The sequence below is a fragment of the Giraffa tippelskirchi genome, chromosome 14 (genome assembly GCF_054371585.1).
Source record: "Giraffa tippelskirchi isolate mGirTip1 chromosome 14, T2T-mGirTip1v1.2.pri, whole genome shotgun sequence".
NCBI classification, from domain to species: Eukaryota; Metazoa; Chordata; class Mammalia; order Artiodactyla; family Giraffidae; genus Giraffa; species Giraffa tippelskirchi.
The window spans coordinates 35,082,707-35,106,563 of record NC_137288.1 but is presented as its reverse complement, the minus strand read 5'-3'; the positions used below and the strand labels follow the sequence as shown (position 1 = coordinate 35,106,563).

The 23,857-nt window shown below is 40.9% G+C and overlaps 1 protein-coding gene across 8 annotated transcripts in view; it reads left to right on the top strand.

The window, feature by feature from the left end:
* Positions 1-23,857, top strand: part of MAPRE2 (microtubule associated protein RP/EB family member 2) — a 208,534-nt gene that overhangs the window by 134,529 nt on the left and 50,148 nt on the right. For all 8 annotated transcript variants that reach the window (XM_081562455.1, XM_081562457.1, XM_081562453.1 and 5 more), the window contains one exon: positions 2,329-2,456. In XM_081562455.1, coding sequence (XP_081418581.1) covers positions 2,336-2,456 — 121 coding nt within the window. In that variant the 5' untranslated portion in view covers positions 2,329-2,335. The remainder of the gene's footprint in view (positions 1-2,328; positions 2,457-23,857) is intronic.

Genomic DNA, 23,857 nt, shown 5'->3' with positions numbered 1-23,857 from the left:
TTCTTGCTGGTCCTGTTGTTAGGACCTGCTTCCACTGCAGGGGGCATAGATTTGGATCCCTGGTTGGGGGACTAAGGTCCCACAAGCCATAGGATCAAAAAAAAAGAAAACTATAGTTACCATATGATCCAGCAATATCACTCCAGGGCATATGTACAGGAAAGATGAAAACTCTAATTTAATTCAAAAAGGTAACCTGTTTCTCATTGTTCATAGCAGCATTACTTGCAATAGCCAAGACATGGAAGCAACCTAAGTGTTCATTGACAGATGAATGGGTGAAGAAGATGTGGTAGATACATTATCAGCCATTAAAAAAATGAAATATTGCCATTTGCAGGAACGTGGATGAACCTAAAGATTGTCACACTCGGTGAAATAAGTCAAACAGATAAAGACAAATATTGTATAGTATCAGTTACATGTGGAATCTTAAAAAAAAAAATACAAATGAACTTATTTACAAAACAGAAACAGACTCATAGACATAGAAAACAAATTTATGGTTACCAAAGGGGAAAGTTGGGGGAGGGATAAATCAGAAGTCTGGGATTAATATATACACACTAGAATACATTAAGTAAATGACAAGGACCTATTGTATAGCACAGGAAACTATATTCAATACCTTGCAATAATCTATAATGGAAAAGAATCTGAAAAAGAATATATATGTATGTGTGTATATATCTCTGAATCACTTTAATGTATACAACATTGTAAGTCAACTAGACTTGAATTTAATAAAAGGATAACAGAATATCACTTTGAAGTCTCTAAAGAGTTGGGTTTTGTTGTTGTTGTTGAGTCACTAAGTCACGTTTGACTCTTTTGTGACCCCCATGGACGACATAGCCCGCCAGCCTACTCTGCCCATGGGTCCCAGGCAAGAGTATTGGAGTGGGTTGCCACTTCCTTCTCCAGTATACACCTATTAGAATGGCCAAAATCCAAAATACTGACACTACCAAGTGTTGATGAGGACATGGGGCAATAGAAAGTTTTACTCATGGCTCTTGAGAATGCAGGATGGTACAGCCGTGCTGGGAGACAGTTTGGCAGTTTCTTATAAAATTGCACTCTTAGCATATGACCCAGATCAGTTGTGCTCTTTGGTATTTATCCTAATGAATCAAAACTTACAAAAACCTGCACGTGAATATTTATAGTAGCTTTACTCATATTTGCCAGAACTTACAGGCCACCAAGATGTCTTTCAGTAGGTGAGTGATACATTCAGACAGTGCAGTATTATTCAGTGCAAAAAAAAGTGAGCTCACAAGTCATGAAAAGACATGGAGGAACCTTCAATGTGCACTAGTGAAAGAAGCCAGTCTGAAAAGGCTATGTACTGTATGGGTCCAACTGTACGACCTTCTGGAAGAGGTTAAACTATGGAGACAGTAAGAGGGATTAGTGGTTGCCAGGAATGGTGGGAGGAAAGGATGAATCGAGAGCAGAGAGGATTTTTTTTTTTTTTTAGGATTCTGTGTGATACTGCAGTGATGGATACATGTCAATGTGTGTTTGTCACAGCCCAGAGAATATCCAACACCAAGAGTGAACCTAATGAAAACTGTAGAATTTGGCTGATGAGAATGCATCAGTGTAGGTTCACCGATTGTAACAAAAATGTACCAGCTGGTAGGGAGATTGTCAGATGAGGGGGTATATGAGAAAACTCTACTTTCCACTCGGTTTTGCTGTGAATCTAAAGCTACCCTAAACATATTGTTTATTAATTAGAAAGAGGAAACCAATTTTACCAAACTATAGCTATCAAAGTATTTTAAGCAAAGCAAACCTTTTCTGTTAACTTTTTCTGCAGCCACTGTGTGCCCCTCCAGAGAAAAGTTGGGGGAAATAGTAGGTGTCATGGAATGGTCAGAAGGAGAGTATTAACAGTCAGAGATGAAGGGAGGACTCATGCAGTCAGTTCCAAATACTTTCTGTATAATTTTTTTTTCCCAAAGTTTTTAGGGATAGAGACTATCTGGTGAAGATTTTTTATTTCTAATGAAACATGTATGTATCCTGTTTCTGAAGGAAATTTCCTTTTCTCTAAAGCTGATATTAAAAAAAAAAATTGTTCCCAACTCATCTTCTAAGTGAGACACTAAATTACATGAGAGATTAGGAATCTCAGAGCCTGAACAACATTTGAGTCAAGTTGAGGGAGGTATAAAATGATGATGCATGAACCATGTATGAATTTTAACTGTATTAGAGTTCTGCCAGGGATCCAGACCTTGAATGGATGTCTGTCATCTTTCTGAGTTCATTTTTTCCCTTGTAGGTAAATAAATGTTATTTGTTTGTTTTTTCTAGTTGGGGAATGGCGGTCAATGTGTATTCTACCTCGATAACCCAAGAGACTATGAGCAGACATGACATCATCGCTTGGGTTAATGACATAGTATCTTTAAACTACACGAAAGTGGAACAGCTTTGTTCAGGTAAGAGAATTCTTTTAAGTATTTACCTGAACGTTTACTCATGTGGAATGTGATTTTATAAACCACAGATGATGTATTTGGAATAGGAATATATGTCAGCTTCAATAGATAATTTAAGGAGAAAACCTCACGTATAATTAAAGAACATATGGGGGAAAATGATGATGTTCACCAAAGAGCATCGAGCCACCCTAAAATGTGTTATGAATGATCTCGCTGAAGCTCTGTAACTGGTCTCCCAGCCTTTTCTTTGTCACCCCCTCTCCCCCGGTAAGCCACCACACATCTCTTCCTAAAAATGCAGATTGGATCTTGCAAAACCCTTTCTTATAAACCTTCCGGGCGCTGCCATGTTGTCCTTCCTACAGGATAAAATGTGCTGTTCTGCGTGACTGATAAGGTCCTTTCCCTCTGGCTGCCATTTATCTCCTCGGTTTCATGGTCCACATCTCCCTGCCCTGCGCCTCTGCCCCACGATACTCTTTGTCCCCAAAGACTCCTTCCCTTTTGCATCGCGTGGATTTTTTTCATGCTCCCTTTGCCAAGAAGGTCTTTCCCCTTCTCTTCATTTGCAGTAAAATCTCATTCACACTTTAAAGTCCATCTCCATTGTCATCCCCTCCGAAGGGTTCCCCAGACCTCCCAGGCTTCATGGTGTTCCTGGAGCACCGTTCCCACCACCCTTCCAGAATAATGCCTACCACGCTGTGTTAGAAGGTCCAGCTCTTATTCCCCTGGAGGTACCCAGAGCCCTTGAGGGCAGGACTGTGTCTTATTCTTTGTCAAGTGTCTGAGGCAGCACCCTGCCTACTATGAAGTAGGTGTGCAAGGAGTACATGTAGAGCTAAACTTTTTTAAAAAGAAAAAACATTTGATTTCAGTGATTAAGTGGAGGCTTGTTAAAGAACATGTCACTAGTGAAGTAATTTGTCCTTAGGTTAGAGTATTTAGCAGAGACATAGTCTTCCTTTCAGAACAGGAAGTATTTTCTTCTTCTGAACTAATAGGTGAGAGATTTCCTCTCTGCCTCTGGCTCTGACCCAAAATGGTATTAGAGACTAGAAAATATTCCCGAGATGGATTCGTGTGAAATCCCGTGAGACATGATCGATACAGAAGCGTCTTCAGGTGGAGCTGCTGCAGCGGTGCTGAGGCCACTGCAGGACATCCTGTGAGTCGTGTGTAGACAGATTTCATGCTGGGCCGTCAGCCCCCACCAGAGAGGACACTCTGGCTTCTCTGCATCTAGGCTGGATCAGAGTCAACTAGCATACAAACTTCCCTTTTACTGACACCTCTTCTCCCATCGTCATTTTCTCATGAGCAAGACAGTAGGGTATCCAGAACCTCAGCCTTGCCTGACCCACCCGCTCTGTGTCCAGGCTTCAAGCATCAGTTCTCTGATTTGTGAGGTCAATAATGGATGCAAACCGAGCAGTTCTTTACCCTTTAGTACAATCTAGAGAAACGCCGACTTAGACTATGATGACGCCCCAGAATGTGTTGTTCGGCTATTGAAATGACTCTAGCAATGACAGAAATGGCCCCTGTTGCATCCTGCTCAGCTGCAGATCTCCACTTCAGATTTTCTGGTGCTGTTCTTGCTCTGTGTTCTGGAGCACCCTGCTATTTTATTTTATTTCTAAAAGAAAGTATTTATGTATGTATTTGGTTGTGCTGGGTCTTTGTTGCTGTGTGTGGGCTTTCTCTAGTTGCAGTGAGTGGGGGGTCTCCTCTTCCTTGTGGTGTGTGGGCTTCTCATTGCGGTGGCTTCTCTTGTTGAGGAGCACGGGCTCAGAGTTCATGGGCTCGGTAGTTGTGGCACAGGGCCTTAGTTGCCCGGCCGCCTGTGGGCTCTTCCCAGACCAAAAATCGAACCCGTGTCCCCTGCGTTGGCAGGCAGATTCCTACCCACTGTACCACCAGGGAAGTCTTAATATTTTGTTTTTAATTTGCTGGAGGTAAAAAGAAACAACAACAACAGTGTTTTTATCAGCCATCCCTTTTCTATTAATAACAAAGGCCATTTTACATTTGTAATTGTGGGTCCGTTTCTCCACGGGGCCTGACACATATTCTTCCCTCAGAAGTGCTCATATTAGGATGAATGAAAATCAGTTTGAAACAGCTGTGGAGCAAAGACAGAACTGTGTATCTTTCCCATAAAGTGGCTGCGTGTACCTGTGGATAAGGGCCATGGGGTTGGTTATCCAGAACAAAGAAACACAGGGAAGGAAGGAGATAAGAAAAAACAGTCATAGAGAAAATTGCCAGTCATGGGTCTAAAGTGTTGAAGGGGCCCAAGAGGAGCTTCCTGTTTAACACATTTGTGGGAGTTTTTGCAGACAAATGAAATGAAAAACAAATTAGAATTTTTAGATACAGTAGTAGTAAATGCTGGAGTGTGTGTGTGTGTATATATATGTGTGTGTGTTTGTGTATCTAGCTGTTCTTTGTATATGTATATATAATTTCTTTGCATATCTTTTAAATTTCTCATAAAGCAAATTCAGTAAAAATTTTAGCAGCATTTGTGAAGGGCTTTTGTACAGTTAATTAAAGGGTTGGTGTGCGTTTTCTAATCATATATAGTTAAGTTGCCGTCCAGTGTGGCTTGATGAAACCTGTGGAAACCATTTTGATCATGAGAACAGATAATTTTCATTAGGGTAACTCACTGGCTACCAAATATGTTGTATCTTTTTCCTCAAAAAGCAAACAAACAAACATGTTAATCCCCATAGTAGAGAAGCAGGTGTTTGATTTTAGGCAGTAGTTTCATCAAAGTGTAAGCTGGGGACTAAGGGCATTTATAATCTTCTGAGGAGCTGCTTAAGAATGCCAGTTTTTGGGATCCTTGACTTTCTAAATCAGCATCTCTGGATGTGCAAAGCCTAAAGTGTGCCGGCCAACAAGCACCCCAAGTACTTCTGGGCTGCAGCTAAGAGCTTGCCGTGCATTTTAGAGGAACCCCAAACCACCAGCAGTAAAGATATCCAAAATTTACCTGGCACAATTTCCTTATTTATAATTTAGTCTTTGATTTTGTCTTCAACAGTGGCATTTGGCAGGAAATTCTATCATTTTATTTATTTATGAACTTATTTATTTATATCCTTCTTTGTCCTAGAAGACAGTGCAGGCAGGGAGGACAGTGTCATTAGGATAAGAACAAAACCAGATATTGGTGACCTTAGTGATTTGTCCTCAGCACACTTATTATGAGTAGTCCGATTTCTTGGATAATATCTTTTTCTTTTACTTTTCACTTTAGTTTACTATGTATAATTTTATTTTAGTCATAAGCTGTGGAAAAACACACAAAATACCTTCACATATTTTAACTGATATTTTTTCTTGTTCAGTAAAATTGTCCCTTACTCTTTTTCCTAAAGACGTATGTTCCAATACTGTCAGTCCCCCTTTGGCATTTTTTTCCCCATTTGCATTATCTCCTATTTCTTTTTTTATTTCCAGCTAAGAGCTCTCCCTCCAGCTAACATTAAAACTAACTTCATCTTTTCTTTAGCTCATGATTAGCTGACATAATGCTTCACATGTGTGCATTTTTTTCTGCAGAATTTTCTACCTTTATATCATCTCATTTGTTTCCATCTAAGCATTTTTAAAGCTTTAATAAAGGAGAGATGGTGTGAGGTTTAACATTTTAAAACACATTGTAGTAAGTTGCAAAAGGATGAAAAGGACTTGTTCTTTTCCTGTTATTTTATCCCAGGGATGTAACCTTATGAAATTGACTTTGAACATGAAATCTGGGTTATATAGTCATATGCATCTTTAGTTTGCGTCATGTCTTGTGAGCAGCAACCTTTATGTTTCAAGTGAAAAGCTGGACTACGTTAATTAATGAAGGACAGACTGTCAATGGGTGTGAATACGGCCTAATAATATGACAGTATATGGCTCATCTACGTTTGATTTGAAAACGAATATTTGTGGATTTCCCATGTTGGGATGGGGGATTGAACCACATGAAATACCAGATTAGTTTGGCTTAAAAATATTGTTTGTTTTAGTTCAACTGCTTTATAAAATTTCTAGGGCTTTTTGCAGAGTGACACATTTTGGTTTTACTTAGTACTGGCTCAAACCAGTTGGATAGAATTTTATAAGGGATTTAAGAGAGAGAATGGGTGTATATTTAAGACAGAAAATTAAAAAAAAATTTTATTTAAAAAAGAGAAAGATGGACAGTCTGGTGCTAAGAAGCCATGAAATTCACTTTAGTAACTAGAAATACCATTTTGGAGAAGATAGAGGAGGTAGCGAACTGTCTGAAGCAGAAAAGCAAAGAGAAATGAGGCAGGGAGGTGGTTGGGAGTGAAAGGAATGCCCCTTTCCTTTTCCTCTTCACCGCCCCCCCAATCCTCTGCTCTGACACATGAATTCCTTTTGAGACTTGTTTCTGACAGCCATTTCTCTGTGCCCCAGTCCTGTCCCCTCAACTGGGACGCAGGCAGCCAAGCTGTTGGGTCCACGACCGAGTCACTGCCCGATCCCGGCCAGCCAGCAGCTGACCAGCGACACCCCCTCGCCCCGGTCTGTTGCAGACTGTCCTCTCTTTCTCCCCCATCTCCTGTCTCCTCCCCTCTCCCTCCACAGGACAAGCAAACTGCTGATGCTCAGATGCCAAGCCTGTCCCCAGGCTGGGTATAACAGCTCAGTTATTTTCCCTGAGCATTATAGGATTTGAATAAAGTGTAGTTTGAATTAAACCATTTTTTAGAATGAAAAAATTTTAGGTCTTCTCTTGACTAGCAGTTTTTTTTAAAAAGAGACAGAAAAATGATCAGGATTTGATTCAGTTTCATTTCGTGTTCTCGCTCTAGATGGTTTCCAGCTTTGTCTTGGATCAAGTGTTGGGTGTTTACTTCTTCCAGGAAAGCTCCTGAGTCCAGCTGGTTGTGTCATAGTCACACTGACCATTCTGAGTCCTTGATGGCTCCCGGAAAGGACTGAACTTTATAGCAGCACTGCAGGATTTAGAGGTGTGGTTGTCAGCCATGCCCAGGACCTGTGCGCTTTGTGACCGTTTTGGGCTGCAGTCTGTGCCTATGAAATAAGTCAATCCCACCGCGGTATTTCTCCCTCCTGTCCGCAGAGACCTCTGTCAGGAGGACAGGTTGCTGATGAAATCAGCTCAGAGTCTAAATTTAGTAGACCTCCTCTCGTTGAACTGAAACCAAGTAAGGATATTTTGTCGGTGTCTGGTAGCTCCAGAGCTTGCTTAGCTTTATAGAATATCATTGCTTGTTACTTGCTTTCAGAAAGTTAAGTCATCTTGGATTGTGTTAACTGTTGTTGCAGATGTCATTGTATTACAGTGGAATATTATTCATATTTGTGATGTATTACATAGAGGTGGAGTTTTAGGGGTTTTGCCCATAGTTTTTCTCTGATTTTATTTGGCTGAAGATGGTTTTTAAAATCTGTTTACTTGGTCTCAGCAAGCTAACTAATTGGAGAGCAGGGGGCCAAAAAGTGAGTTGAAAAATCAGGGGAGGGAGATTCAGAGTAGGGTTTAGCTGCTGCAGTGGGTAATGCACTCCATGTCTCCACTAATGTGCCACTTGAAAGGAGTTTATTTTTTGAGCAGAATATGGAATATAGTAGTGTCTTTTCCTTCTAAATGTGTTTGTTTATATATATATATATTTGATCCTTTGTTACCAAAAATAAACATAAATTGGTGTTTTTGTTGGGCTTTTCTGTTCCTTGCATTTTATAATGCTAAATACCGCAGTGGGAAGTGTGTATGCACTCAACTTTATTTATCCAGCTGCCCCAAACGTAGATGGATGATATAGTTGTGTGTATGTGTGTACATACATACACGCGTACATGTGTATTGATATTGAAAGCAATCGGCCATCTCTTTGTCTCATTACGGTATTCAGTTCTGACAATTTTTTTTCCAACATCTTTTTTTTATAGTTGCTTTACAATGTGTGAGTTTCTATTCTACAGCAAAATGAATCAGCCATGCATATACATGTATCCCCTCCCTTTTGGACTTCCTTTCCATTCAGGTAACCACAGTGCATTAAGCAGAGTTCCCTGTGCTATATGGTGTGATTTCATGGTGTGTGTGTGTGAGCATGCAGTTGTTCAGTCATGTCTGACTCTTTGTGACCCCATAGACTGTAGCCTGCCAGGCTCCTCTATCCATGGAATGCTCTAAGCAGGAATACTGGAGTGGGTTGCCATTTCCTACTCCAGGGAATCTTCCCGACCCAGGGATCGAACTTGCGTCTCTTGTTTCTCTTGCATTGGCAGATGGACTCTACCACTGTACCACCTGAGAAGTCCTCATTAGTTATCTATTTTATATATAGTATTGGGCTTCCCTGATAGCTCAGTTGGTAAAGAATCCGCCTGCAATGCAGGAGACCTGGGTTCAATCCCTGGCTTGGGAAGACCCCCCCTGGAGAAGGTAAAGGCTACTCCACTCCAGTATTCTGGCCTGGAGAATTTCATGAACTGTATAGTCCATGGGGTCACAAAGAGTCACACATGACTGAGCAACTTTCACTTTCACTTTTATATATAGTATCAGTAGTGTATGTGTGTTAATCCCAGTCTCCCAGTTCCTTCCACTCCCCTCTTCCCCTTGGTACCCTTACATTTGTTCTGTACATCTGTCTCCATTTCTGCAAGTGAGATCGTCAGTACCATTTTTCTAGATTCCACATGTGTGTTAACACACGGTACTTGTTTTTCTCTCTCTGAATTACTTCTCTCTGTATGACACTCTCTAGGTCCACTCACATCTCCACAAATGACCCAGTTTCTTTTATTTGACACACATGTTGTGAGCCCTTCTTTGGTCTAGGCCCCCGGGACCTGGATTAATAAGATGGAGTCGTGGTCCACTAAGGGCTCAGTACAGCAGGGCACTGTCCCTAAAAAAACTAGAGAGCGCACGCAGTCATCCTGTTCTGGAAGAGCTTTGAGCCTGCCAAGGAGAGGCGGGACGCAGTGAGTCTGTGGAGATGCACCTTCCTTCAGGTTCTTTGGGATGAAGTGGGTGCTGCCTGGACGCCTTAGAATGGCCAAAGTTTGGGAAACACCTCAGAAACCCTCCCTCTTGAGTCACGTGGAGTGACCAGGATGTAGCATAATGTGTGTTTTATTAGGTCCAGCCCTTAAATACATGAAGGGTGTTGTTTCTCTAAGAGGAATGTAGAGTTTTTCCTGATGATGTCATATGAGTATCTGAAAGTTGTTTTTACTCTGTTTCTTTGAAGAAACTGCATACATCTGGGATTTTCTCAGGAAACCGTGGAATTGCTCATTTCTTTGGGAGAAATGCAACAAATATTTTCAGTTCCAGGAAGCCAGTGGTAACTGCTCAGATCTTTAACTAGAGAGGTGTCAGGCCACTCCATTAGTATTTTCCAGAGGGTCGTAGGTACACATGTGTCCTCTCAGTTCTTATCCCTTTCTCCTGGAGTCCCTCCTAGGTATAGATGAACACCATCAACTAGGGAAGGTAAGACAGGGCAGACAGGTCACCTGGGATGAAGGCTGGCTGTTTATATACTAACCAAAAAAATCAAGGAACATGTAATCACTATGAACTTAATATAGTGCCTTAACGAGAACAAAGCAAATCGGTGACATGTTATTAGAAATTTTAGCTCATGATTGCCTTTGAGAATTCTCAATAATATCACAAAATTTAATAATTGTAGGAATTTGTATAAAGCAGTACCCTTAATTAAATCCTATGCTTTCATCTCTTAACTGCTTTCCCTTATCTGAGAAAATTCCCAGATGTCATAGATGAATACAGTCTTCTGGGTTCTTAGTAAGTATATTGCTAACTCGCAAACTTTATCATGCAATCTCCCCCTGGGTACAGATCTTTTTCTTTAATTGACTGTAGTTAAGACTGCTGGGTTTCACCTGCTCAGAAACCATGAATGGGTCCATAGGTGTGAGTCTAGAGATGAGAATTGTTGTACCGTGGGCAGGTCATCAAAAGAGGTGTAGGATGGGTCAGGTGATGGAGGTGATACCAATGAGAGGAGAGTGCTTCGACTGAGGAATGAACCTCCAAATCCCTAGCACTGACTTCATCAGCTTTAAGCCTGGAGCCCTCAGTATTGAGTCCCCAGAAATTTTAGTGAAGGGTATGGGACTCAGTGCTAGAGCCCAAGGAGATGGTGAGTTTTGTGATTCAGAATTGTGACTTCAGAAACCTTCAGAGCCCCTTCTCTGATTTTTGTCTTTGCTTTACGATAAGATGCTCAGCATAATGATATGTTTATTTTGAAATCATTCACCAAGATCTATAAAACAAGTATCATAAGGAAAAAAGTGTATGTTCTAACATATTGTAAGTTATGTTGATTTTTCCTAAAGATGGTAATTACTTATATGATGGATGTAGTCTTCATGAAAAATTATTTTATATTTATATTGCTTTTTTTTCTTTCCTTTTTCTCCTCTTCAGCTTAAATCATCTAAAGACTTTAACAGGAAGAGTATAAAATTGGGGGAAAATAGTCATTTCCTTTTATAAATGAATTTGTGATTACTTAAGCACCTCGTATGTTTATCTGGGGAAAGACTTAAGGACTGGAGAAGCCCTTGAATGTTTTTCAGTAGATAAACCCGAGGATCTTAGGAATGTGTTCATCCCCTTACTTTGCTAGGAGGAGGCCAAGGACCTCATTTTGTTCTTTGATTCTTTGCCCTTTGAGTCTAAAACATGCATTTTGGAGATTCATATTTCATAGCTGAAACAACTCCATTCCATCCTATTCATTTTTATAGCTCCTATTATTTTTAACCAGCCACATAATGCATGGTTTTATACGTTAGGGACAAAATGATGTCATAAGGCCTCAACTTTTATGTATCGTTCTTCAGCATTTTCATTGTGCTTTTATATATATTGTCTGTTTTAATTCTTGTAACAACTGTGTGCAGAAGAACAATGGGACTTTTTTATTCCTGTTTTATATAAGAGGATAAAAGCCCAAAGAAGCCAAGTGTTTACGGCAGATGCTGGTTGGAACCTCCCTGAATCACCATCTTATTCTCTTCTTGTTAAGTGTGTGGCTGCTGTAGAAGTGGGAGAGGGTGTCTGTGTGTGTGTGTTCGTGCATGTTTCTGATTTTTTTTACATATCCATTTATCAGATGCCCACTGATCGGCTCTAGGAACAGAGTAGTTAGAAGTTCATGTCCTCACCCTTTCAGTTACTAGTTGAGGAAATGAGACACAGCTGGTATTCTGCGGGTTGTACACTGTGACCTGGTATCATTATCAAGAACTTTCTTAGCAAAGGTAGTGAGATGCTAGTAGAAACGCACAAGTTTTTGCTCTCGATCTTAGAATTTTTAAAAAATGGGTTGGGATTTGTTGTTGTTGTTAATATTTATTTATTTGGCTGCACCTGGTCTTAGTTGCCGCATGTGGGATCTAGTTCCCTGCCCAGGGATTGAACCCGGGTCCCCTGCATTGGGAGTGCGAAGTCTTAGTCGCTGCACCACCAGGGAAGTCCCTCAAATTCCTTTTTACTCTGCCTGCTGAGAGTGGGTGGGGGAGGAGGTGCCTCTTTTCCCTACCTGGTCTCCTTTCTTCTGCTCCTGCTCTAAACTCTCTTGCCCTCTAAGCAAGGCTAGAGGGCTCTGACATGTTGCCACCTGCTCTGATTCAGGTCTCTTGGGATAATCCCTGGTCAGTGGGGCGGTAACCAGAGTAATGGCTCCTTAGAGACACACACATGCACGTTTGAAGCCCAGGCATGTAGCCCTTCCTTTATGTTGGACCCAGGCTTGTTTTAATAAACTTGGAGCTGCGAGGATACTTACTAATAACATCTTCAGTTCCTCAGTGAGAAAAAGAACATCTTCTAGAATAATTTTTTATATATATACTGGGTCCCTCAAAGGATGTGTGACTCAAGGAATCACTGTTTCCCATGCATTTCATTCTGTTCACTGAGCCCGTATTGCTGTAGCTGTGCTGGGCGCCTGTCAGTCCTTCTCCAGCTCCTTTCTTATGAAAAGCTGATGTTTGCTTAGCCCTGTACAAAAGGGACATGCCGGTGCAACATTTAGGAATGGCTGTCTGAAACTGTGCCATTTGCCAAGATGTAGATAGACCTAGAGACTGTCATCTAGGGTGAAATAGAAAGAGAAAAGCAAATATATTAATGCATATATGAGGAATCTAGGAAAATAGATCGTCCTGTTCACAAAGCAGAACTAGAGACACAGATGTAGAGAGTAAACATATGGATACCAAGGGGGACGGGAGGGAGCAGTGGGATGAATTGGGAGATTGGAATTGACACGTACACACTAATATGTATGAAATAGATAACTAATGAGAACCTGCACAGGGAACTCTACTCTGTGCTCTGCGGTGACCTAATTGCGAAGGAAATCCAAAAAAGGGGGGATATATAAAAACATACAGCTGATTCACTTTGGTGTACAGCGGAAACTAACACGACACTGTAAAGCAACTATACTCCAATAAAAATTAAAAAAAAAAAAAGAATAGTCATCTGTCTCCACGCAGTTCTAGCCTCTTTTCATATCTGTTTCCCATTTCCAGCCAGGTTGCAGCCCCTAAACCTCTTCTATAAAGGAAACTCTAGAGCTGCCAGTAGTTTACAGTCACAGTGGACCCTGCGGCAGCACAGTAGAAAGATGAATTGGACCCCATCCCCCATTTTAAAGAGCTGGTAAAGAGTTACCCAGCAATCAGCTAAGAGAGATGGCTAATTAAAATGCAAGTCCAACTTACTACTTGGCTTTCATAGCCATTGTAGTGAAACAGCTAATTCTGTACTGGGAACAGAAAAACTCCATGAAGAAGATGATGCTTGGCTAAACTTAATGAAAAAGGAATTTCTGATCAAATGTAAAAGGTGGCAAAAGGATATTTTAGGCAGAAAATGTCTGACGCCCCTGTCTCCTGCCCTCAGTCTTTCCCAGCATCGGGGTCTTTTCCAATGAGTCGGCTCCTCGCATCAGGTGGCCGAAGTATTGGAGCCCCAGCATCAGCATCAGTCTTTTCAGTGAATATTCAGGGTATGTCAGCCTAAAAAAGCTTCTTGAATCTTTGGACAAACAGCCATGTGGATTTAGTGGCTGATTAATAAATGCTTCTGAAATGGAGTTTAATTGAAACGCTGTCTAAGCTAGGTTCAGGTTGAAAAGAGAAAGTTGGGGGTTTTGAGTAAATGTACTGATGCTAATGCTGAAACTGAAGCTCCAATACTTTGACCACCAGATGTGAAGAGTCAACTCATTGGAAAAGACCCTGATGCAGGGAAAGATTGAGCGCAGGAGGAGAAGGGGGTGACAGAGGATGAGATAGTTGGATGGCATCACCGACTTAATGGACAGGCACTTGCGCAAACTCTGGAAGATGGTGAAGAACAGGGAAGCGTGACATGCTGCAGTCCATCGGGTCGCAAAGGGTCAGACACGACTTAGTGACTGAACAACAATGACTATTTAGCTATTTTTTGATGTTCTAACATATCGCTTTATGTATTCCTAAAGTCAGCAGATATTTAGTGAGTGCCTATAGTGTGTCAGAAGGCAGATGATACCTAGTAAGGACCCATTCCTTTACTACCAAAGTTCTCCTTGACACATTTGTATCCGGAGCATTTACGTTCCTTTTTTTTCTCAGCTTTTCCTGAGTACAAAGCAAAGGTTAAGCAAGGTCCCTGGACAGAAGTGGTGGCCATCCAGCCCTTGTCACCACTGGACGGCCTTACAGCATGAATGAGCAGTCTGAACTCTGCATATCTGAAGCAGTGGTAGACCATCCAGTTCCTCCACAGCTGAGATGATCAAGCCATGCGTCTTCAAGTTCTACTGTTCTTCAAAGGAAAATATTTTTTCTAACCTAGTTTTTCCCTGAATTGTTGTTAAGTTTACAGTTTATCAGCCATGTAGACACTATTAAAAAAAAAAAAAGAGTGTCAGAAGTCATCATCAAATGTTTGGGCATGTTGGACATGTTAGAATGACATACCTAGACACAGAAGGATTGTTTGGCAACTCTTAAAATAACCATCACGCCACAGACTGGGTCAGGAGTTCCTTCTTATCCAAGTAATAACCATCACTGCACAGATTGGGTCAGGAGTTTGTTCTTATCCAAGAGTTTGGTCTTATCCTAGACCAATTTGACAATGAGAAACTTGACAAATTTTGTCAAATTTGACAAAATGTCCCAATTTGACAATGTGAAACTCGTGATGGCAAAATTTCCCACAGTTTCTCCTAGCATTCCCCAAAGGAAGATCACTTCTCCACTTTGATTTCTTTTAGATTATAAATTTGTTTGACAATTCACGGTGTATGTCAACTTTAAAATTACACTTAATTACAGTTAAGTGTAATATTAAAAAATTGAATGTTTTTAAAGAAAACTTCTTTCTTGCCTTTTTTTCTTTTGTTTTAAAATTAAATTTCATTCTTTCAGTTTCTTCTAGGATTGAATCTCAGAAGTAAATACTTGTACACTCCTCATACTAATTTGGGATCCTCATAATACTAGCAGAGAAGGCAATGGCACCCCTCTCCAGTACTCTTGCTTGGAAAATCCCATGGATGGAGGAGCCTGGTAGGCTACAGTCCATGGGGTCGCTAAGAGTCCGACACGACTGAGCGACTTCACTTTCACTTTTCCCTTTCATGCACTGGAGAAGGAAATGGCAACCCACTCCAGTATTCTTGCCTGGAGAATCCCAGGGACGGCAGAGCCTGGTGCGCTGCCCTCTGTGGGGTCGCACAGAGTCGGACACGGCTGAAGTGACTTAGCAGCAGCAGCAGCAGCATAATACAAGAATTGTGCTTAGAAAAGGGTTCAGTTCAGTCGCTCAGTAGTATCCGACTTAGCGACGCTCAGTCAGCACACCAGGCTTCCCTGTCCATCACCATCTCCCGGAGCTTGCTTAAATTCATGTTCATCGAGTTGGTGATGCCATCCAACCATCTCATCTTCTGTCGAACACTGCTCCTCCTGCCTTCAATCTTTCCCAGCATCAGGGTCTTTTCCGGTAAGTCAGTTCTTCACATCATGTGGCCAAAGTATTGGAGTTTCAGCATCAGTCCTTCCAGTAAACATTGAGGACTAATTTCCTTTAGGATGGACTGGTTGGATCTCCTTGCAGTCCAAGGGACTCTCAAGAGTCTTCTCCAACACCACTGTTCAAAAGCATCAATTCTTTGGTGCTCAGCTTTCTTTATAGTCCAACTCTCACATCCATATATGACTACTGGAAAAACCACGGCTTTGACTATACGGACCTTTGTCAGCAAAGTAATGTCTCTGCTTTTTAATATGCTGTCTAGCTGTCTAGGTTAGTCATAGCTTTTCTTCCAAGGAGCAAGCATCTTTTAATTTCATGGCTGCAGTCACCATCTGCCGTGATTTTGGAGACCAAGAAAATAAAATCTGTCACTGTTTCCACTGTTTCCCCATCTATTTGCCATGAAGTGATGGGACCCGATGCCATGATCATAGTTTTCTGAAGGTTGAGTTTTAAGCCAACTTTTTCACTTTCCTCTTTCACTTTCATCAAGAGGCTCTTTAGTTCTTCTTCGCTTTCTGCCATAAGGGTGGTGTCATCTGCATATCTGAGGTTGTTGATATTTCTCCCAGCAATCTTGATTCCAGCTTGTGCTTCATCCAGCCCAACATTTCTACTCTGCATATAAGTTAAATAAGCAGGGTGACAATGTACAGCCTTGGCGTACTCCTTTCCCAATTTGGAACCAGTCTTTCGTTCCATGTCCAGTTCTAACTGGTGCTTCTTGACCTGCATACAGATTTCTCAGGAGGCCGGTAAAGTGGTCTGGTATTCCCATTTCTTGAAGAATTTTCCACAGTTTATTGTGATCCACTCAGTCAAAGGCTTTGGTGTAGTCAATAAAACAGAAGTAGATGTTTTTCTGGAACACTCTTGCATTTTCTATGATCCAGCGGATGTTGGTAATTTGATCTGGTTCCTCTGCCTGGAAAAGGATTAACCTGGGAAATATGCAGAAAGCAGTGTATTATAGAAAAATACTGTCTTGTGTATCACGGTCTGCGTGAATGTGACATGGTACTTCCTCTGCAATGCTGGGGGCTTCCTTTGGTACCACCTTGGCCTTTTGGGCTCTCTCTGGCTTCCAGGCCTCTTCTCAGGGAGCTATGGGGAAGATTGTCACCTCTGGAAAGGAGAGGGTGGTGTTGGTGTCGATGATGGTATTGGTGTTGGTGAGAGCTTGTGGACTGAATGAGGGGGGCTGGCAGTAGGGAAGGAACCCTCAGCTGCAAGCCTAGGAGAGGAGGTAAAATGGCTTTGATCTGGGAAGAACCTTGCAGGCCCCAGTCCCAGGGACAGTGACTTGAGCCATTAAAAAGGCAACCTTTTTGACATTGATCCATAGTGAGTGATCCATAGTGTAGAAATGGACTGCGGGTTTGTGCTGGTCTGTTCACACCTACTAAAAGTCTCTTCATCAAATATGACACATGGAGGTCACACAGTGGCCTGCATATGGTACTGTTGATAGACCAATATGAGCAATAGTTTAATAGAAATTTCCTGAGAAATTGGGATGGTTTATAAGATTTAGGGATTCAAAAAAGTATTTATTGAAGTATAGTTGGTTTACAGTATTTTGTTGATTTCTGCTGTACAGCAGAGTGATTCAGTTATACATATATATATGATTTTTCATGTTCTTTGCCAGTATGGCTTATCTCAGGATATTGAATATAGTTCTCTAATGCTGTACAGTAGACTCCACACTCCCTTCCCCTTGGCAACCACAAGTCTGTTCTCTATGTCTATGAGTCTGTTTCTGTTACATAAATAAGTTCATTTCTGTTGTATTTTAGATTCCACATATAAGTGATATCCTATCTATCTTGTCACTTAGTGTGGTAATCTCATTCTTTTTAATGGCCAGGTAATATTCCATTGTATAGATATTGTATATACCATATTTTCTTTATCCATTCATCTGTCATTGGACAGCTTTAGGTCACTTATCCTTAATCTCATTTGCCCCTAAAATAGATACATTCTTAAAATTGGAGCTTAAAAATGGCACAGTTTAAGGGACTCTCCTCTGAAGAAACTTGTGCCTAGAAATAAGCATTGGTTCCCCTACTATCTACCAAATTAACTTAAGCTGCTGCTTTTAAAGCCTTGAATAGTTTGGCTGCAATCCATCTTCCCAGCATCTTCCCCCTTTACTTCCCTCCGCATAGCCTACGTTGGCCCAAACTTTGACCAGCTGTTGTAATTCCCAATTTTTGCTTGAAATGCCTCTCTGAGGACCATTCCCAATGCTACCTTCCAGCCTATTCATTCAGCAAAATGTGTGTGTTCTTAAAGTCTTAAGGTCATTGAGTACCGGTAACCTCAGCATTGGAAGTCAAGGTCCTTGAGGTCTGGACATGACTGTGCAAGTTTGACTTGACTTCATCTATTTGATAATACTGATTACTCTTTTGGGGGAGTTTATTGAGCAGTTTATTTTCTTGGGCTCCAAAATCACTGCAGGTGGTGACTGCAGCCATGAAATTAGAAGACACTTGCTCCTTGGAAGAAAAGGACCAACTTAGACAGCATATTAAAAAGCAGAGACATTATTACTTTGCCTACAAAGATCTATATAATCAAAGCTATGGTTTTTCCAGTGGTCACGTATGGATGTGAGAGTTGCACCATAAAGAAGGCTAAGCACTGAAGAATTGACGCTTTTGAACTGTGGTGTTGGAAAAGTCTCTTGAGAGTCCCTTGGACTGCAGGGAGATCAAATCAGTCCATCCTAAAGGAAATCAGTCCTGAATATTCATTGGAGGGACTGATGCTGAGGGTGAAGCTCCAGTACTTTGGCCACCTGATGCAAAGAGCCGACTCATTGGAAAAGACCCTGATGCTGAGAAAGATTGAAGGCAGGAGGAGAAGGGTTCGACAGAAGATGAGATGGTTGAATGGCATCACTGACTCTATGGACATGAGTTTGAGTCAGCTCTGGGAGATGGTGAAGGACAGGGAGACCTGGCGTGCTGCAGTCCATAAGGTTGCAAAGAGTTGGATACGACCGAGTGACTGAACAACATTAACAGTTGGACAGACGTTTTGAACTAATTCCTTTAATCCTTGTGTGTCTGCCGTATAGTTTAACTCTTAGAGTTGTTTTGTACTTTTGCTAAAATTTCCATGTATGTTTCTCTGGTCTCTCAAAACTAAATTTCTTGGTCCTTTAAGAGTAAAATCATATTCCTCAATAAGTATTTGTTGGTTTATTGATTTTTTTCATTGATTAAAAAATCAAGCGACATCCGTCTATAGCACCTTCCAGATGGGCATTTCTTTGTAACCACAGAAATTAGATAAGAAATCCAGCTTTTCAGATTCTTACCTCCTAAATCTTTTCTTAATTTAAATCTTGCCTTTTGGACTTCTCCGGTGGGTAAAAATCCACCTGCCAGAGCAGGGGACATGGACAGGTTTAATCCCTGGTCCAGGAAGATTCCATATGCCATGGAGCACCCAAGCCCATGCATCACAACTACTGAGACTGTATTCTAGAGCCCATGAGCCGAAGCTACTGAGCCCACGTTCTACAGCTGTTGCTGCAGCTACTGATGCCCCTGCTTCTGGAGCATGTGCTCTGCAACAAGAGGAGCCACCGCAATGAGGAGCCTGTGCACCGCAACTAGAGAGTAGCCCACTGTTCTCCGCAACTAGAGACAGACCCAGCACAACCCCCAAAATAAATTAACTAAAATATTCTATTTTAAAAAAATACAAATCTTGCCCTTTTACATAGTCACTCATGTCATTTCAGTACTTAAAAAAAATTTTTTTTTTTGTCCATTAGAGGACGTAGTACAAACAAATGTGTGAAAATAGATGAGGGCACAGTCAGAGAAACTGTATCCTCTGATATTACAGCTTTACCAAACTTTCTGTTTTGATTACCCTGGTGAGAAAAGTGACCCCTTCAGAATGGGTTTCACGTGTATCTTTCTACCTTGTTTTTCATTTGTAATAAAAGCTTTTCCTGCTGCCTCTCCTCCCCTGTCTGGAATGCCAGATTCTAACTTCAGCTCTATTCTCGGCCTTTGGCCTTAGGGACGTCACGCTGCCACTTTCAGTATCTCAGGGCTGGTGACATTTTGTCCCGCCACCATTCCTGCCTGCGCTCCGAGTGCCTCTCCTATTCCTGCATTCCTGATTCCCATGTAGAGGCCAGAGCTTATGGTATGAAGCTGCTTATGTCAGACAGCTTGTTTGGATAAAATTTGATGAGTGCATTACCCTAAAGGAAGTCACTGGTGTTAGAAACGAGAAGTGAAACCAAGCACCCAGCTCCAGGTCGTCGTAAAAGGAAACCTTTTATACCAACACGATGATTCTTCACCTGCCATTTCTTTCTTGTGTCAGTTGACTGAGTCCTTGTCTGCATCAGTAGGCAGATTTGAAGTTTTGTGTTTTTCCCTAAGGCATTCAAGTGCAACATGGTAAGGTACAGGGTAATTATGATTTCATTGAATAAAACAACTGAAAATAGTCCAGTTAGACATTAGCATTCTTTGCATCCAGTTTTCAACTGAGAGTTACAGTTAATGTCTATGAAAATTATTTTCATGATTTTATTTTACCACTCTTAAAATACCAGTTCTATCCTGAGTATTACATATTTCTATCTGTCATAATCTATTTCTCTAAAATATACTTCTAAATGCAAATATTGGTACCTAAGTCTTAATCAAGTGCTGTTTGGTGTGTAGATTTTTGTGCTGTGCTCAGTGGCTCATTTGTGCTGACTCTTTGGGACCCCATGGACTGTACCCCGCCACGCTCCTGTGTCTGTGGGATTTTCCGGGCAAGAATACTGGCGTGGGCAGCCATTTCCTACTCCAGGGGATCTTCCCAACTCAGGTATTGAACTCGAGTCTCCTGAATTGGCAGGCAGATTCTTTACCACTAGTGCCACCTGGGAAGCCAAATGTAGATTTTTACTGTATTGAAATTTCCTACTGTAAGAAGAAAACAGTCTTCATTCTTCCATGATTTTTTGATGAAGAACCACTTTTAAATCAACTCACTGCATTGATCTTGGGGGGCTTCCCTGGTGCCTCAGACACAGGAGACTCAGGTTTGATTCCTGGGGTGGGAAGATCCCCTGGAGAAAGGAATAGCTACCCACTCCAGTATCCTTGCCTGGAGAATCCCATGGACAGAGGAGCCTGATGGCTACAGTCCATGGGGTGGCAAAGAGTTGGACAAGACTAAGCAACTAAACACGCACACACACATTGATCTTAATATCTGATTGATTATCTCTATGGAGAGTGTAGCTTTTAACATTGTTCTGCAAGTTTCTTAATAAAAATCTGATTTAAAGGCAACTTCACTTTTAAAAGGGCTCAAATGGTAAAGAATTCGCCTGCAATGCAGGAGACCCGGGTTTGATTCCTGGGTCAGCTACCCACTCCAGTATTCTTGATTGGAGAATCCCATGGTCAGAGGAGCCTGGCAGGCTACCATCCATGGTGTCACAAAGAGTTGGACACGACTGAGCGACTAATACAACAGTTACTTTATAAAAACTACTCCTGTTTTTTGAAGGCAGGTTGTAGACAAAGCGCTTTGGTATCTTTAACTGCTATTTTCTGCAGCCTTATAAGATTCTTAAAAAGGTTTTATATCATAGGAATCAGTAAAACTTGAGGACATGTATCAGATGAAAGCCCAATGATATGGTTTGATAAGGATTTTTAATATATCTGATGATACTCTTAAAAATCCATCTGTTGGCATAATGATTGCTGGCTTATTTCTTTTTCTGTAAAAGAAAAGATGAAAATATCCTTTGACAGCTTCCTGAGTGGAGAAGGGCATGGATGGAGTGCTCTTAGCACCCAGCGTAAGTCATAGAAGCCTTCTCCATCTCTGTCTGCGGGAGTTGAAGTCTTCCTGCTGGTTCCAACTCCTTTTCCTCTTCAAGGAATCGGTTTGAAAGTTATTTGTCTTGGAGGCTTGTTTAAAATATGAATTAAAACTTTCTGACATAACTCCAAGCAGAAGGAAGAAGCAGGAAGCTCAGTTGAGGACCCTGAGAATTCCAGGGAGCAAACCCAGTTGAAACCAAGTTTCTCAATTCCGGATCTCTAATTGTGAATCTGTGACTCGGGGCAGGTGAAGTAGACAGTGTCCTAAGTTCACTTTCACAGAGTTAAATAATACCATGTAACTGAAGCTATGAAGCTGCTGTTCATGCCAGGAATGCGAAAGATGCCTATGAAAACAGCACGGGGCTACTACCAATTTCAGCACATTTTTGTTGGATTAGAAAAATGCAGTTGAAATTGGGAACTTTAAATTCCTTTAAAATGTTCACATTTCAAAGCATTGTGTCATAGTTCCCATTAAAGTCTTCAAGCCTTGTTGTTTGTGTAGGTAGCGTGGTTTCTGCTGATGTGATGGAAATCTGTAACCCTGTGTTTTGCAGCCTCACTTTGCTCATTAGGAAGCCCTGATTTCCCAAAGGGAATACTGCCTCCAGCATGAGGTTTGGGCTTTGGTAACCGATGCAGTTCTGCGGTGAGATCAGTTCAAGGAAAGATGGGCTGAATGCAGAAACAGAGCAGGGATGATTTTGTGATTATTGTGTAAAAACAGTATTCTAATGGGAAAGATATTTAATAGTCAGCTGCAGAAGATGACAGAAATTACGATTATGTTGCTGAGTGTATCAATATCAAGAGCTCAAAGAAGGGTACCTGGATGGGAAGGACATGAGTGGGTGCTCCAGGGAGCATCCTGCAGATGCAGCTACATACTCCTGTCTCCTATAGCAACCAAGCAAAAGATGGCAATGGCTATAAGCAGGCACGCTGGCAAAAGTCTTAGTCATATGAGGATGAAACACATTATTGTCTCCTAATTAGCAGAAATATAAAGTGTCCCTTAAAAGACAAGTTGGTGATGGACTGCGAATTAGAGAATCATCTAATTTTAGGACTTAGAGATCTGTCCAGACCAGACATTTTGCAGCTAGGAATACTGTTGACTTAGAAGGGTGTGATGACATGTCACAGTCCGTTCAGGATGGTCGAGGCTTTGATCCAAGGACCAATAGTCTGGTTTTCTATCCTTCCCACCCCCTCCTCTGTCTTCACTGATAGTAATTTGAGAAAATAAGCTTTTTAAAGATTTCTGTAATTAAAGGTATAATTGCACAGATGTATCCATTAAATAGATGTCATTTTTTTTGCTTCTGACCATCGATACGAAGTAAGATTGTGGAAAGTGATAACTGAATACCTCAGTAACATAGGCTTTTCTGTAGAAGGGTTCCTGGCCTGGGAGAAAATCAGATGGGCAATTTGAGTAGCTGTTCATGGCCAAACCAAATATAGCTTGATGTCTTCTCCACAGATTGTGTCCCATTTCTGGGAAAGTACTGTGAAATCTTGACAGCAATAATGTTTTTTTTTTTTTTTCAAGGACTATAGAAATTTATTCATTTAATTTTTGTTGGAGAATAGTTGAGTTACAATGTTGTGTTACAGGTGTGCAGAAAAGTGAATAGTAATATATTATTGGGAGAGGAGATATATATATACACACACACACGTGTGTACACTATATATGTAAAATAAAGTTATTAGGAGTATGTATAAATAAATAAATATACAAATCTAAATATATAAAATATATAAAAACTAAAATATAAAATCATGGCTTTGGGGCAGATTAATGAGCTATCTGTCCAGCCCAAGATCCTCCTATGAGGAAACACAGCTGACACCCCTCCCATCAGTCTGAAAGGTTCGTTCATATGTTCTCTTTCCTTTGTCACTCCTTATAAAATAATCTAGCAAGTTTTCTAAGCTCTCTTTGAACCTTTAAATTTTATAATTCTTAGAAGCAGCATAGAAAAGAAGAAAAAATTTTTTAATTGGAGTTCAGAGCAGACTGTCAATTCCTCTTGTGTTACTTTTGTTAGCAGAGTGACTTTCTGAGCCTGTTCCCAAATATATAAAATAGGATGATGATAATTTAAAATACTTACCTCCATGGGATTCAGAAGGTTTCAAATAGATAGGAAAGCTTTCCAGATTTTACACAAATGTAGGTGTTTTCCTTCTATTTCTTGACATAATACAACCCATAAGTTTATTGAATAATATTTCCTTTCTCTTTCGTTATCTGAAATTTTCCTTTTAAAAAAATGTCAGTTTATTCTGATATTCTTCTGCTAGGTTCCTGGGATCTGGTAAAAATGAGATTGTTTGTCTTCTCATGCTCTTCATGATTTCATAGACTTAAATTATACATCCTCAAGTCTTTTGAGTCTGAATATTCATTCTTGAGTTCT